This window comes from Musca domestica, unplaced genomic scaffold (assembly GCF_030504385.1).
Source record: "Musca domestica strain aabys unplaced genomic scaffold, Musca_domestica.polishedcontigs.V.1.1 9, whole genome shotgun sequence".
NCBI lineage: Eukaryota > Metazoa > Arthropoda > Insecta > Diptera > Muscidae > Musca > Musca domestica.
In genome coordinates, this window is record NW_026712435.1 from 10008917 (window position 1) to 10025954 (window position 17038).

The window sequence follows — 17038 nt, forward strand, 5'->3', positions numbered from 1 at the left end:
ATTCCAAAACAATATTTTCAAATTAAAATCACAAAAAGAAATAAATAAACAATAGAAAACATCTGATTGAATGTCGATGAATGAGAAGAAGAAGAGTTGCAAGAGATTGCAAGAAGAAATTTTTCCAGCAAGAATTTGCAAACTCTCACTGAAAGAACTGTCAAAATTTCTCTCTCCAACCGCTCTCTTTTGCAGAACTTTCGGGTTAACAGACGACTTCCAGTAACAATTTGTAACAATTGTTACAAATTTTAGGGTAACCAGACACACCTAATCACTTGCAACTCTTCTTCTTCTAATTAATCGACATTCAATCAGATGTTTTCTATTGTTTGTTTATTTCTTTTTGTGCTTTCAATTTGAAAATATTTTTTTGGAATTGGAGAACAACTTTACAAAATGTGAAAAACGTAAATGTTAATATGCAATAAGAAAATAAACGACTATTTCCAACATTTTTATTTAAAATACTTGTAAAATTAGTATTGCTTCCTTTGTTTTAATTCTCCTTATGGGGGACAAATTGGTTTGTTTTGACGAATCAGCTGATTAGTTGCAAGCTTCTGCAGGAATAGCGTCTGTTTACTTTTCGTATTTTCCTTGCAAAAGAGAATAAAACTACCTTACTCTCTCAAAAAGAAGTTGCTGGACAATTCCTGCTGGAAAAGTAACCAGACACACCTAATAAAAACGTACGAATTTCCCTTTTTTGACCTCGGACATTTTCCAAGAAAATCCACGTACGGAACGGTCTTTCTGTGATCACTTCACTGCCGATGGTAGGGTTCATGTGCTGGTTTGAGGATTTGGTTTATTTGCAAATATCACAATTCCTGACGTACTGCCTTACTTGCGATATCATATTGGGCCAGTAATAAAAAGTTCTGAGACGGTTAAGCGTTGCACAAGCTAAACTTTCTTTCTTTACTATTTGCGCTGAACCTAGTTCCATTTAGATAAATCAGTCCACATCTTGCTTTAAAAATAATTTTCTTCCCCGTAAAATCTTAATATTTATATATTCTACTTTGGCTTGAAAGTTTTGAACTCATATTTTCTTGAAAGGCATTCATTTTTTGGTTGTTAATAATGTTAGTGGTGAACAATTTTCATCCAAATTCATTTGAGACATTTGGCGATACAACATTAAGGCGTTGCGTCAAGCTTTTTATTTCTGCTACCCAAAACCCTTCATTCTGAAGAAGTAGATTGGTAAGTTTTTTTCGGTAGTCGATGATCATTGTACTTGTACATTATTTGGTAGAGGTACTGTAAATGCATATTGAGTGTTTTCAATCGATGTTTCCAGCATGAGGGAGTAATTTGGTGTACAACTAGCAACATTAAGTATTTTCTTTAAAAAATAGCGCTGAAGTTTATCGATCGCATCAAAGTGTGAGAAGCCCCAAGCTTGGGCCGCGTATGTTTGTATTGCCTACAAACTGCTTGGTACACATTCCACTTCATCCGTATGTTTACATCTTTCTTTCCCAAAAAGTTTTTCCAAGTTGAATTTATAGCCATTATTGATTGGTTTGTTCTCTTTTCTACATGTTTCGAAAATGACAGTTTTAGTGTAAATATAACGCCTAAATATTTATATTAATTTACGATATTTATTTCGTTTCCGTTGTATGCCCATTTATCATCTCTGCTGAGCCTTCCTCCTTTTCTGAATACAAGGATTTCTGATTTGGACATGTTTGCTTTTAGATTCCACATTTTACAATAGTTTTCAAGATTTGAAATCATATACTATAAAGTGTTTTTTTCGTCTGCCAGTATAAAAATGTCGTCTTCATATAAAAGCAATCTTGTATTTATATTTTGGATATTATTCCATCTTGTAACTGTTCATGCAAGTCGTCAATGTATAGTGAGAAAAGAATAGGTGATAAAAGGCATCTTTGCTTAACTCCGGAGTTAGTTTCAAAATAATCTGATAGTTCGTCTTCTGTCCAAGTGGCATACTCAGTATTGCTGTATATATTCTCAATAAGTTTCAGGAATTTGTATGATATGCCAAGCTGTGAGAGTTGATATATTAGGGATTTTCGATACACGTTGTCAAAGGCTGCTTTGAAGTCCACAAAATAGGCATATACCTTCTTACCCTCATTAAGCTTTAGACTGACAATTGAAGCCAGATAGTACACATTATCTACAGTTGACCCGGCCTGATATGCCGTAAGTATACGATATTTTTATACCCTCCACCATAGTATGGAGGGTATATTACGTTTGTCATTCCGTTTGTAACACCTCGAAATATACATTTTAGACCCCACAAAGTATATATATTCTTGATCAGCATAAAATTCTATGTCGATTTATCAATGTCCGTCCGTCTGTCCGTCTATCCGTCTGTCCGTCTGTGGAAATCACTCTAGCTTCCGAACGAAATGAAGTATGTTGATAAAATTTTACTCAAATGTGTACTATGTCTGCAGGACTTTTGGTATTGAAAATGGGCCATATAGGTCCACGTCTTCGGATAGCTCCCATATAACTGTACCTCCCGATATTCGGTATTTTGATGATTTTAGCTACATTATTTACCGGAATTGTTTCAATTTTGGTATTTGAAGTTCGTAATGGATACTACATCCTAAGACAGAAAATAAGCCATGTAGGTCTACGTCTTCGTATAGCCCCCATATAACGGTACCCCCCAATATTCAGTATTTTGATGATTTTAGCGACATTATTTACCGGAACTATTTCAAATTTAGTATTTAAAGTTCGTAATGGATGCTACAGCCTATCACAGAAATTTGTCTGTGCAGGACTACGCTTTCGTATAGCCCCCATATAACGGTACCACCGATCTTCGGTATTTTCATGATTTTAGCGACATTATTTATCGGAATTGTTTCAAATTTCGCATTTGAAGTTCGTGAAGTTCGATATAACAGCCTATGACAAAAAATTTTGTGTGCAGATCCACGTTTTATAACCACCATGGTACCTCCCTATATTCGACGATTTTAGCTACATTATAAACAGATTTTTTTCAAGTTTCGCATTTGAATATTGTGATATAAGTTGCCTTGTGAAAAAAGTTGCCTATGCAGGTCCATGTCGCCATATAGACTCTAATATACGGCTACACGATTTTAACAGAATTTTAAAATCCTTTTATTTTTTTTTTTTTTTTTTTTGAAAATTGTTGAATTCGTACCAAATGGTGGAGGGTATTCAAAGTTCGGCCTGGCCGAACTTACAGCTTTTTTACTTGTTCTATCATCATTTTTCCCATCATTAGCTTAGCCAGACAGTTCATGAAAGCAATTCCTCTCTAATTGGAAGGCTCGGCCATATCTCCTTTTTATGAATAGGGAATATTACAGTTTTGATAAATGTATTATCTATCATTCCTGTATTTAAAATCTTATATCTGTTGACGAGTTGTTTACAGAAATCCTCTGTGGCGTAGACAATATGTTCGTACGGAATTCTGTCCTCCCCCGGTGCTTTGTTCATCTTCGGTTTCTTCAAGCCTCTTTCAAGTTCTGCCAAACTAATTTCTCTGTCAAGTACTGGGATCGGTATAAAGAAACGGCGCGTAGCTTATTTGCTGTGCTTTAATGTATCTGAAGATATCAATGAGATTGTTTGGAATGTTTGGTTCCTCATTTTTTCACTGTTTTCCACCATTGCTTTGTGTCCCCCCTGACCTTATTTATTGTGTGCATTATATTTCTATTATGTTCCTGTTTGTTGTTTTTGCAGATCTCTTTGTATACCTTTACGGAGTCTAAAAAATTTCTTCTGGATTCCACTGTATTATTCCTGTTGTAATTTTTTAGTAGCGCAAACATTTTCTTTCGTGCTTGATGACACTTGGAATTGTACCAAGGATTTTTTGGTGTTAATAATGCTATTTTGTTCGATTTAGTTACGGTCGACAGCTTATTGTGATTCCAAGTTCCTCCAAAGTCAGGTCATTAGATCTACTTAAGGATTTTTTAAGATTTCTATTAAGATTTGTGCGATAGCTATCTATACTGTTTTTATTCCATACTAATTTGGGCAACAAATTTAAACGTTTATGGTCCGTACATTCTGCTGTTATTTTTATTCGCAATCTTATTGGCAGGTGATCCGACCACGTTTCGTCTTTCACTAAAAATTCGTCGACAAGATTTAGGATCTCTTGGGACACTGCGCAAATATCATTCACAGATTCACCTGATGCATTAATGAACGTAAGATAATGTAAAAAAATATTTGATGAATCGCCTGTACCGACCAGCGGTGCCGAGAAAATATTGCACTGATTTTTCTGGATCTGTTTTCAGGCTACCGCTCCCGATTATAAACCCTAAATATCGCAATTCTCTGAAACAGAACAGTGACATTTTCAATCCGATTGTTAGGTCTGACGACATTTTATATTTGTTCTTCTATATTGATCGCCTCCTGGCCAAATACTTTTGACTGCAAAAGCAGGCTAAATTCGCCTCTTGTTTTACCATATTAAATAGGCCTCGAAGACACCTATTTCAAACCGACTTCCAGTGTCAGGCTTCGCATCCTTTTACATTTGTCCATACAAAGGCATTTTAAAGATAAAAAAACGTTTCTTTTATAAAATAAACACATTGAATTTTTAACTGAAAAGATATTTTAAGAAGAATTTGGCATTTGACTTTCGATTGGTGAAATTGCCACAAACTATACACGTACACCGATGCTATAGTGAAACATTATTCATATCGATTTCGAGTGACACGAAAGAGTAATGTGTCTCATAGAGTAAATGATTATCTCATGAATTAGACTAATATAATGAGTTGTAAATTCTATTGCTTTATTGAGACTTTTCTTGTATAATATATAACAATACGATTAACTAATTGCACACGGCATATTTCCTTACATATATTAGATAATGCAGTGAAATGTTCCAAAAGACTTAAAATTAGAAAAAAATAAATTGGCAATCTTGGAAATGTAAAAGTAAATACTTGGCATTAGAACGTGGCTCGTGTTACACTAGTTACGAAGTTTACATTGTGCGTTTGAAATCATTTAGATGTATGGTAAAGATATATCTTCTACTAGTCTTATTTTGAGGAATCTGTGACACACAGTTGAGCTCTTAAGTACAGAATACATGGTACTCTTAACCAGTACATTCAATACCTACAGCGAGCTTGGAATATCTTCCCAAAAGCTGTCTAAAGCTGTGTTATTGACAACTCCAAAGTTCCATTGCATGTAGAGGTTATCTTCGTCACAGATATTAACATAAAGCTTTCTATCTTTAGGTGAGGCTTCCAGACACCGTTTGTTACTGCCGTGATTTCGTCCATGCACCAGCCATTTGTGCTCTCTGTCGTAAGACCAGAATTGATTGCCACCTTGGCCATGGCAATCCCAAAGCCAAACGGGGGCATTTTTGTGTGTCTGTTGTACATCTAAGCAGTCGAGTTTTCGACGTAAGCGCAGATCCCTGTGCCAACTAAGTGCCCAATTTTGATTACGCTGCGGTCGTTTTAAGTCTTCGTGACATGGGTATAATCCAATGTCTGAATGTCGAGGCTTTCCAAGAGTATCAACGCACAAAGTAGGCGTACCTACATTTTGTATGGCTCCGTAAGCATAGTCAGCCGGTTCAACGGGTGGATATACTTTTGTCAAATCAAATGCAACGTTTTCCATGAACCATTTAAACGATTTGCAGTGAAGTTTTTCACGTATAGCCTTTTGCTCGGTAAGATCTCCAGCATCAATATTTTCATATATTCCCTGGCCATGCTCGTACAAATATTGTTTGTATTCGTCCATCCATACCTCAGCTACACGTTTATAGTTCTATGAAATAAATTTAACAATAAACTTAGTCTACTCTGGTGAAAAACGCAATATCTTATTGACTTACTCTGTGAACGTAGTCACCTTTACGAGGGCTGGGCATGCTATTACGTGGACCTCGGTATATGTGGGCAATACGAGAGCAGGGCGCATCGTACATTTCACCACCACACATCCATATTTTGAAACTTAGTTCATATTGTTCACCTCCCCAAATATCCAGTCCCTCATCATAGCCACCGAGCTCAAAAAAGAATTCTCTAGAAATTGCAAAGAGGCCACCTGCCATAACAGGACTTTTAAACGGTTTGGTCCTATCCACCAAATCTTCCGGTAGCAAAGGCAATCGTTTATAGTAGAACTCCCAATCAAAAGCTCCGCGAGCTCCCTCATCCTGGGCGCGATATTCAAAGTTGCTGTGATCAATAACGTCAATGAAAGGGCATACAGCAGTACGTTTATTAAATTTAATTGGTTCCAGCAATGGTGGCAGCCAATTGTAATTGGCTTCTATATGCGAATCCAAAAATATCAAAACATCCGCAGTAGCTTTGCGTGCACCAGCCATACGCGCACCTATTAGTCCCGTGCGCTTCTTTAAGCGAATAATTTGTACCAGATTTGGAAAATTCTCTGCCACGTACTGATCAAGTTGTTTGAATAGATATTCACGGTCACTAAAATCATCCACCAATATAATCTCCTTGAGTAACTCTGGAGGTGACCGATTGACTAAACTATGTATGGAACGGACCAACACACTAAAGTGCTCGTTGTAGTATGGAATTACTACACTAACCGTGAGTAACTCGCCATCGTACAGTTTATTGCGGCAACTGAAAAGGTACAGAATTGTTTGAATATTTGAGAGTAATAACATTCGGTTCTAACCAGTGTTTGAATTTAATGTCGGTTTTCATTCGTCTCTCGGTAGGCTTTTATCCGATTAATTATGCCAAAACATATGAAAAAAAGGAAAAAAAGCTATCATATAGTTATGCTGGAGTATTATTGATAAAGAAAATTATAGCTGTAGAAATGTGCACAGCATATCAAACAATTTTTGTCTTGCAGCGGTACACTGTGAACTTTTGATAGTCACAACACAGAAATAGCTTTTGTTTGCGTGCTCCAAAAACTATTGCTTTGAACACAGTAAATTCAAACACTGCTTCAAACTCTTACCCCTTATTACGTATATCTGGTACTGAACGGTTCACCGAAATCATATCTGATAAATATGCATTGAAACCATTTTCCAGGGACATTTTCCGCTCTAAGTCTTTTGTGGACTCGTCGTTGTTATAGGCCCTCTTTCCTTGCTCTCCAAAACCTACGCGCTTGGAATCCCGTTCCATAGCAGTGTAATCGTGCCAATCCCTCTTCGTATGGCTGGGTGGCAGCAATTGCGGCTGTTGACGTTCTTCTTCCAATAATTCATTGTTGACAGCATCATTGTCTACATTGTTTTCATCACTTTTTATTTTTGGTTGTTCAACAGGAGCTACCTTTGGTGGCCTGTTTTCCTCCGGAGCTGGACCAACTGGTTGCTCAACAACATCCGCCAAAGGTTGATGCCGGTCATGTTGACTGGGAGGTTTTTGTGCAACATGTGCGGCAACAATTGGCTTTTGTATAAATGTTGGTTTGTTGGTATACGGACTGGCAGATAGGTATCCCGTTAGGAGAATAAATAGCGTACCAGCTATTATCAGCAAACATGCAGTCTTAAAAAGCCATTTAACGTTTGGTCTTCTCATTCTCGAAGTTGTATTATTCAATTTGTAGTAAATATTACCGCTTCATTAATTTCATGTAGAGTTTTTTTCGGTGAAAAGAGATACAATTTGTTGTTTTACCTATAATTGGAACAAGAATTGAAATTTGACAATTAAATTACTCGGCTAATTTTTTCACTGAAGGCGAGCATATACATTTTTGAAAACAATTTTTAAGCTGCAAGAGCAACGAAAATTCTTCCTTAAGCATACTCTGACTATTTCCCATAATACTGGACTCAGGTTTAGAGAGGACTTACTGATAGAGTTACATGTTTACTTGACATTTTAATAAAATTTGAAATGATATATAGATCCTTATAAACGTTTTCATATCACATCGAGTATTGCCAGAACGAGTATTGCCAGAACGAGTATTGCCTTGGATTGCTCTCGTACACAACCTGTCAGTCATTTCTCTATCCGTATTCAATGGATAATCAATTGAAGCATGGGCAAGAGTTCCATAAGGAAAACTGGCAATAGGTAACAACCCAAGGGATGGTTATCTGTTGCCAGAAAATCTCTCCTAATAACACTCGCCCACTTCTATTGTGGCTCTTTCTAATTTTCCTCGCACGTAATATATTAAGGTACGATCTAGACCATCAAACGAATCTCGAATGTGGTTCCATGTGTTGTGAACCAAATCGCTGCTGCCCAAACAAAGACAATGCAAAGGACAGCGTCCCCATTCATCCTAAATTTCCAATCTCGGTTGTCGGGGAGGAGTGCATTAATACTGAAGGAGTCAAGAGCATGGCTCTAATTATATTTTTAACTGTTCACAGACGCTCAGGTCATATTGGCCATTACATATCCATCTATTTCGATTTCGTGGACACGTATGAGTTTAAAAGCAGCAAATAAACTAATCGTAGCTATTTACCAAACAAAATTAGTTTCTTTGTTTTAAGAAACGTTTTGAAAAATATTAAAAATACTGATTTAATGATTGATAAGCTATCCACTGGAAAAGAATATTTAATATGTGTAGACAACTCGAATATATCTGTAGGTATAGTTCCCTTTTTTCAATACGGACTTCAAGAATGCTAAAGAGCATTCCAAAATGTGGTCCAAATCTCGGATCATATAACCGTCTCTTCTTAATATGTGATTCGTTAAACGTTATTAAAACACAGATGTTATGTGACACTTCTGTAGGCAAAAATTAGAAACTTAGGTTTTATTGAACATAATTCCCATTGTCTTATATAGTATTAACAAAAAAAAAACAAAGTATTGTGACCTGGCGGTTATGGCCCTTAAACAAACTATTAGTATATTTTATCTCCTATTGTGTGTTGCACCTAAATCCCCAAATGCCTAATATCCTACAGCTTAATATGATGTAGGGTATACCATTAAAATAAGTCTATAATCTAAATAATAAAAAGCATCGCGACGAAATAACGTACATTCACCTGAATACACATTTGACTGCAAAACCAGTGGCATAGTCTAGTTTCATTTAAGTAGGTTAAATGTCAACATCACCAACAAAAATGCATGCATTTGTATCAACACAGTGGGATGAAAAATATAAATTAACTTTGAGAAGTATTGTTTTTTGTCACAACATCAAATCCCTGATTGTTTCTTCTCTTATTTTGTGCTGCGACGTCGAAGCATGGTATTTTTCTTAGAATAATAAATATGTATTTTATAAAAAATCATGACTGACTTAAGTTATCATAATCTCCACTTAAGATATCTTACCTTGCCCACTTATGTCAAGAAAAGCACCAAGTTACAATTCTTAGAACGGAACTTTGAAATTTGAATGGTTTTTCATAGCGTATAGTTACCACTCATACACCATACTGACAAATGATAACTAACAATTGATTGAATAATGGTCACAAATACGGGTAGTTTTTAAAGATTTAAAAATTTATAGAAATATTTGGCGGTTTCTGGGGGTTCGACCCCAAATCTTTCATATTAAAAGTGGTTGATATCCGATTCTTCTTTCTTTCCTACCAGAATGTAATGTAGATGAGTAATGCAGTTAAAACCCCAACCTAATGGAAGAGCTCGGACTCCTGCTCTGGGCCGGACACAAAGCTTATTCTCCAACTAGCTTAAAATATGAAATGAATTTTACTTTATCATACCAATTCCATCCGACCATTGCATTCTCTCATTTTCAAACTCTGTTTTCTCCTACTTGCTCTTTCGTCCTTCTTTCTGATCTGACTTATAGCTCGTAAGCTTTGTGTCAAGATTATTTCCTTATTATGAAAGTGTAATTTGGTAGTTTTCCCAACCTGAACCTAGCTGTACCCCACATAATAGCTTCAAAATATAGATAAGACATCTTTTGAAAATGTTTCCAGTGGTAGGTATTTTTACTATGATCCCGGGGAACTATTTTTCTCTTGGGGGATGGACCCGGGACCTCAGATTTTTGACCCGAAATTCCGGGTTCAAGACCCAGACTGGACCCGGATCCAATTTCCCATCTTATCGTTGGAAAGCTTATAAAAATACCTATCCAACAAGTGGCCACATGATGGAAGTCACGGTTCGGAAGTTATATTCAAATTATCGATTTTTTGGACCAGGATTTTTTATAAAACCCCCAAAAAATCGAAAAAGGGTTCTTTATGGGGGTCAACAAAATTGATGCCAAATTATAGCTGACACTCTTACCTTTCCAAAATGCTACAATTTGTGCAAACGCCTTTTTCGGGTCCAACAATAAGTATATTGTCTATATCGGGTAATTGGATCCGGGTCCAGCCTTGAACACGGACTTTCGGGTCAAAAATCTGGGGTCCCGGGTCCGTTCCCCAAGAAAAATAGTTCCCCGGGATCAGGGTAAAAATACCTACCATTGGAAAAATTTCAAAAAAATTAAAGAGTTTTTACTAAACTAGAGTTAAGCCGACATTAAGTGGTGTTTTTTGGCATTCCAGATGTTAAGTTGACGTTTAATTTAACATTACTCCAAGGTTTATTTAGACCGTAGTGCTGTTGTGCATAATGAGAATAATGCAGATCACAAACTGATTTTCATTAACATACTTCTTTAACATATTTGTATGTTTGTCAAAAAATAAAGCGGAGGTAATTTTGATTGATAAAATAAAAATAACTGGTTTTTACGGTTTTTACTCATTTATATTTATCTGGGATTGTAGTTGGTTGCAGTTTTTATTTTGGATAACATATATAGTCTGCTTTAATTCTTAGCTATTCTTTTTGAATCGTAGAATGTATTAGACACGTATTAAACGATCTGAACTGTAACTTTTTGTTTTTTATCTTTTAATTTTATCTATGTTCTTAAAATGAGGAAATGCTTTGATAACAAAGAATTTAGGTGATACTAAACGTACGTCAGTTTGCGAATGCAGAGAATAATAACACGTCTGCAATTCTTTTCCAAGAGGATTATGTGCGCTTTTTACACTTTAATTTCATCGCCAACAAAAGTATAGTATGGTTAAATGCAATAAGGAGAGAGATTTCCCGACGCGTTAATTTAATAATTTAATTTCACTAAGAACACACACCACTTAATTAAATCCGTCTGACCGGTTGTTATTATTAGGGATACGTAAGTCGACTTTCAGTTAAGTGACATTTGCTTTTGAAAGGTGTAAAGTGACCCGTACACGGTCAAAATGCATGACGTCAAAATCGTATAAGTGGGCATGAAACTCTCAACTCACATGGTTCATGCATTCATTTTGCTTTTGATATCGTACTGTACAGACAATGTCGATAACGGACGATACAGTTTTAACGATTATGGCCGTGTGCTTAAAAAAGAAGGAAAATTAAAACAGTAAGAGAAATAACAGAAACTGGATGAAAGAGTGGTACAGAAAAATTAATTGACACTTGAAAATTAATTAGCTGAAAAAGCAGTGTCATTGGCAAATGATTTAAAAAATTAAGAATGAATAATTCCACTTACTAGGAATTTCTAAGCCTGGTTGAGTCTCTTATTAATTTTTCGGTATTTCGGCATCAATCATCTTCATATTGAATTTCTTTAATAACCGGATTGTTATATTTTTCACGTTTAACATCCCAAAGTGCTGCCAACTTCCAACAACTCAAAAACATTTTTTTCTCAGTATCTCAACATGTGTATGCACCCATTCGTCTTGAAAAAAGCGTCGCATTTTGTTTTGAAAAAAGCGTTTACCGCACACACGTCAAAATCGAACGCCATGCACGAGAAAAATCTACAAATTTGGATTTTGCTTCATGCATCATATGTGTGACGCATACATACACATTTTTATTAACACCACAAAATTGCATGTCATGCATTTCGATTTTTAGTCGAAACTCATGTATGCTCTGTTTCAAAATCTGCAGAATCTGCAAACAGAAAATGAATTATTAAGTTTTTTTGGCACTGAATCTGGTCTTAGAGGCAAATGGGCTAAATTATCGGATATATCCAGAAATTTTTTTATTGAATGCCCCAGCAGGAGCCTATAATAACCCAAAAAGTAATTTCCCTCAATTTTAGATTTTATATAATAACTTACGTCATAAGCCGTTGTTTCTTGTGCAAACCTGTAGTGGAATTTTCTAACTCAATTTTTGAGTTACCAACAAAAGTCGGTAAAATTGAAATGCTTATATTTTCGATAATTAACAAAAAATTTCGGTAAGTTAGCGACGAAATCAAAGTCGTCGCTAAGACCTACCTATAGATACCAATGTTGTCAACTTCAACTTCTTTTTTATATTAAAATTTTAGGTTTCAAAGTTACCGATTTTTGAGTGATAGTGACATGGTAAAATTAAGAAGTTAAGTCATTTCAAATAAGCATACCCATCTCTGTATTTTCTGTAATTTACCTTGTCAAAGTTTACTGCATAGAAAACAAGTTCCCAACTCTGATTCCTGTATGTAGAATGAATTCATAAATATACATTTTGACAATGAAATGTTGTCAAATGAATAATTTTGAAAAAAATTGTAAACATATTCTCCATGGATAGTGAAGAAAATTCCTTTTTCATATATGTCAATTCCGACTGCAGTTTTTTTTTTACAAAATTGTAGAAACTTGCAGAGTTTTCTACATTGCACACAACACCAACCAATATCATTCCTTATTTTATTAACGTTTGATTATTTTATTAACGTTTGCCATTGATTAAGAAAAAAACCAAGAGGTAACACGCAATTCACCCATGCCACAATACTACTAAGTTTTTCATTCAGTTTGTAACACCTCGAAACATACATTTTAGACCCCACATATACTTTGTGATCTTGATCAGCATAAAATTCTATGTCGATTAAGCGATGTCCGTCCGTCTGCGGAAAGAGTGATTTCCGAACGAAATGAAGTAGGTTGATAAAATTTTAATCAAATGTATATTATGTCTCTAGGACTTTTTGTATTGAAAATGGGCCATGTAGGTCCACGTTTTGGTATAGCCCCCATATAATGATACCTCAATATTCTGGTGATTTAAGCTACATTATTCACCGGAAATGTTTCAAATTTGATTTTTGAAGCAGAGAAGAAAATTGTCTGTGCTGGTCCACGTCTTCGTATGGACCCCATATAACGGTACCTCCCGATATTCGGTATTTTGATGACTTTAGCGACATTATTCATCGAAATTGTTTGAAATTTGGTATTTAAAGTTCGTAATGGATACTACAGCCTATGACAGAAAAATGTCTGTACAGGTCCACGCCTTAGTATAGCTCCCATATAACGGCACACCTCGATATTCGGTATTTTGATGATTCTAGCGACATTATTCACCGGAATTGTTTCAAATTTGGTATTTGAAGTTCGAAATGGATATTACAGCCTAAAACATGAAAACTGTCTGTGCAGGTCCACGTCTTCGTATAGCTTCCATATAACGGTACCTCGCTATATTCGGTATTTTGATGATTTCAGCGTGATTCATTCAGCGTATTTAGAGCTCGTAATTGGAACTACAGTCTGTGACAGAAAATTGTCTATGCAGGACCAGGTCTTCGTATAGGCCCCACATACCAGTACCTCCCTATATTTGGTATTTTGACGAGTTTAGGTACAATATAAACCGAAATTGCTGTTCTGCAACAGACCATTGCACTGTTACGTTACCTGCAGTTCTAGAATATACCACATGTGTGTGTGTGTGTGAATAATCGATGATTATTGCTATTTGCTCTTTTCAATACATTATGACCATTGTTAACATGTACATCTGAACTTCATAAGACCTTTCTTCGGAATTCTTACCGAAAACTGTTGGAAAGTCTACATCAAAAATTCGCATGATATCACTTCCGAGTTTGGCACGAATTCAGTTCGCCAACTTTAATTTCCTTCCGCATTTCTTTTGAATATCCTAGCGAATTCGGTCCAACCACGGTTCGAATGTAATTAGGGTCAAAATACCTAAAATCAGGAAGTAACGCTACATGGGGACCATACCGAAACTTGGACCGATATGCTCCAGTGCCTGAGTAAACTTTCAAAGCGATATAATAGTTATCTGAATTAATCTACGTTTTTTTTGAGGATCTCCCCCCACCGTGAGTTGCCTTTTTCGCCCAATTAAAAACGGGGCCCCAGTGGACCTATTAAATTTTGTGAAAATAATTAATCATTATATTCCTGGACATTTGAACTTTGTTCTTGGTAATAAATTTAACATCGATCTTTCCGCAAGCTCGAACGTTTCCATTGGGAACCTGAGACCTATTAGTACTAAAGACCGATAAAGAATCACATGGCCGGCCCTGATCAAATCAAACACATCTTCACTTATTTATTAATTAATTTAATTTAATAATAAAATGTTTAACAAATTTATGTTCATTCAATTTTTTCCTTTTATTGCCTAAGGCCTATCATTTTTATGACTTCTTCCTTATATTTATTCAAACTGTATTCATTTTCTCCTCCGTTCACAAGATTTTCAAGGCTTTCAATGTATCCAGTACTTGCTTCACGCTTGTCTGAGGAATCGGCATTTCCCCAATTCAAAATTTGTTCAACAGAAAGTTTCGACTTATTTCGCTCGTACTTATAGTTTTCCATATCAGCTTCACTCTTACTTTCTTCCCAGGGCTCGGTAATGAACGATTCGTGATAGCAAGCCGTTAGTAAATACATAGCATAATCGTAATTTTGTTTTCGTAAAGGACACCTATCCGCCACAATCGTAAGTATATCGGTTTCACTGTCATAGCGATCTCCAACCAAACGCAAAAATTTGTCTTTGGCATGATCATCAAATTTCAATTCTGACAGTTTCAGTGTGATAGTAACTCGACGCGCATCTGGGTTACGTATAGTGGGCAATGCTTGACAATAATCTGTGCTAACAACATCCACAGGGAATAGACGTTTCCATTTCTCTTCTGTTTCCAGTCCCTTGGGCCAAGGTGTACAAAACTTTTTTATTGCCTCACATTGTTGCTTAATCGCGGGCGGAGTTAGATGTAGGAAGTTGGGAATTTTCATAAGTTCGGCATTTGCATACTTTGATGGAGGTGCTGCACCCTTTACAGTAAAGCCTTGACGAATAGGTAAGGGTACAGAAGCGGGATGGAAGGAACGAGGGCCCGGCCAAACGGCTGTCCAATCTTGGTCTGTTGCCATTTTAAGACTACGTGGTGGCATTACCTCAGGTTTTTTAAATTCTCGTCGCGCCAACTGCTTTTGGTTGGAAGCACGCAAATTCAACACACGGAATTCTAAAAAAATACATAATAATAATGTACTGCCATTCTATATGTTTGCACAACTGATATTACCCTCATCATCCATTTCCACATCATTTCCATTTGGAGATGCTTGTGCGCTGAAGACTCGGATTTGCTGCCCATAATTTGATACACACTTTTTACTTTTCAATAGTCTACTCAACGAAGACATATTTTTACTAATTTTCGGCGACAATTTAATTTATAAAAATTGGTTACAAAATTATCATGCTATTTGCTCGCTCATATGTTATAATAGAATATAGAAACCAATCGATTCCCGATTTATCGATTACTAAACGATTATTGAAATAAGAATTGTCGACTACTTATGCTATGTTCTCATTACACTTTCAATCACGTTGTTCGCTCTCAGAATTAGGTACACGAATTAACCCGTTCATGCGGCACGATTCGTAATTCATAGTAAAATAATTCCTTTTTTCACAAATTTTGTTTGTTGATTTGAATGGGAATTTATACAAAAATACATGAAATTTTCACTAATATGAATAGAAGAAATTATTGTTTTTCTTCCAAAGAATAATTATATCATTAATTTTACAATTTTTATTCATGTTTTCAAGTTTTTGTGTAAATATTGACATTTTGAACATATTTTTGTATTTTTTTAATTTTAAATTCTGCTGGAGAGACACTTGTCAAAAATTTTTTCCTGCCGATACAAACATTTTGAAAATATTGCTCTTTTGTTTGCAGTTTTCTGTGGAAATTTCAACTCGTGGACAAAATGCGTACCTCGAATGAAAGAGAAAACAAAATGTACTTTCGTTTGAATGTACATACGCCATTCAACATTGTAGTTTTCATTCATAATTTTCAGTCTTCCCAAAAAATTTTAAAATTTCATTAAATTTTTCTAGTTTTAATTTTTAAATGTCATAATTTATTTTTTCGATAAATGCTCTCATTTGTTAGGGATGGGACATATTTTTTCGTTGTTCCGAGAGTGATTTGATTTGAACAATGTACAAATATAAGTGTTCGCTCAGGAAATTTTGTGTGAAGAACAAAGAATAGAGAGCGAATCAAGTGTAGTGGAAACGCCACATTACAGTAAATGTCAGATTTTTGCTTTAATCCAAAAACTGCGATCAAGGTAGATGAAACAAATTTGCCGCAAACTTTAAATGTCATGGCGAATCTATGTTTTTCGCCTTAGATGCCAATTTTGACATTTGAGGGAACCACAAAAGTTGCTTTGTTGTAGCAATTCGCCAATGCAGTTACCTGTTAGATCTACCTTGACTGCGATGCTCTGCAAATGTTCAATTTTTCTCAATATCATAGGCCCCATTCACACGGGAGTAATTTTTAGTCCAAACAAATTTTTCTCTCCAAAACACAAAAGACTAATGAAACTGTCTTAAATTGAATACGTATACAAAGCTTAGTAAGTAATTTTTTTATTTATTTTGTTTTCATGAGCGCGCATGTATTAGTTTTGTTCTGTTAATGCAAGGTTGAAGCTGGATGAAATTTTAGTCCAACCAAAAAGGACTCTCCTCCATGAAAATGCCTACAAGCTGCTTTGTTGAACCAGAACAATTACTCTCATGTAAAAGTTAGTGGTCTTGCTCCAATTCTGGAGCAATTACTATTGGTCTGTTCCAGAGATTGCAAGAATATACTAATATTGCGATTTTTTCGGTTTCGTAAAGAGAAAATCTGTTATCGTAGCAAAAGGTTTTACATTTTTGCAGTTCTGGAACAGAGC

The 17038-nt window shown here is 35.6% G+C and overlaps 2 protein-coding genes across 4 annotated transcripts; both read right to left on the reverse strand.

Annotated features, from left to right (window-relative positions):
- Positions 1-4792: 4792 nt before the first annotated feature.
- On the reverse strand, positions 4793-11179 carry LOC101900227 (N-acetylgalactosaminyltransferase 6). 3 transcript variants are annotated; one of them, XM_011296880.3, is made up of 4 exons: positions 11123-11179; positions 7006-7679; positions 5888-6656; positions 4793-5820 (listed from the first exon to the last, which is right to left on the reverse strand). In XM_011296880.3, the coding sequence occupies exons 2-4, from the start codon at positions 7578-7580 to the stop codon at positions 5149-5151; spliced, it is 2016 nt and encodes a 671-aa protein (XP_011295182.1). In that variant the 5' UTR covers positions 7581-7679; positions 11123-11179; the 3' UTR covers positions 4793-5148. The 3 variants fall into 3 exon arrangements, with proteins under 3 accessions (XP_011295182.1, XP_005190109.1, XP_019894657.1); XM_005190052.3 differs by having other exon boundaries at positions 10946-11169; XM_020039098.2 differs by lacking the exon at positions 11123-11179 and adding an exon at positions 10722-10906.
- A 3177-nt stretch (positions 11180-14356) lies between these two features.
- Positions 14357-15568, reverse strand: LOC101900055 (small ribosomal subunit protein mS35). The gene is made up of 2 exons (XM_005190051.4): positions 15352-15568; positions 14357-15291 (listed from the first exon to the last, which is right to left on the reverse strand). The coding sequence occupies exons 1-2, from the start codon at positions 15470-15472 to the stop codon at positions 14426-14428; spliced, it is 987 nt and encodes a 328-aa protein (XP_005190108.1). The 5' UTR covers positions 15473-15568; the 3' UTR covers positions 14357-14425.
- Between the last annotated feature and the right edge of the window lie 1470 nt (positions 15569-17038).

Excerpts from the sequence above, each read along its gene's own strand:
- LOC101900227 (XM_011296880.3), bottom strand. The coding sequence starts at position 7,580 with ATGAGAAGACCAAACGTTAAATGGCTTTTTAAGACTGCATGTTTGCTG. Across the intron at positions 6,657-7,005 it reads CCAGATATACGTAATAAGGG|TTGCCGCAATAAACTGTACG; the intron begins GTAAGAGTTTGA and ends GTACCTTTTCAG. Across the intron at positions 5,821-5,887 it reads AAGGTGACTACGTTCACAGA|AACTATAAACGTGTAGCTGA; the intron begins GTAAGTCAATAA and ends TTTATTTCATAG.
- LOC101900055 (XM_005190051.4), bottom strand. The coding sequence starts at position 15,472 with ATGTCTTCGTTGAGTAGACTATTGAAAAGTAAAAAGTGTGTATCAAAT. Across the intron at positions 15,292-15,351 it reads TGTGGAAATGGATGATGAGG|AATTCCGTGTGTTGAATTTG; the intron begins GTAATATCAGTT and ends GTATTTTTTTAG.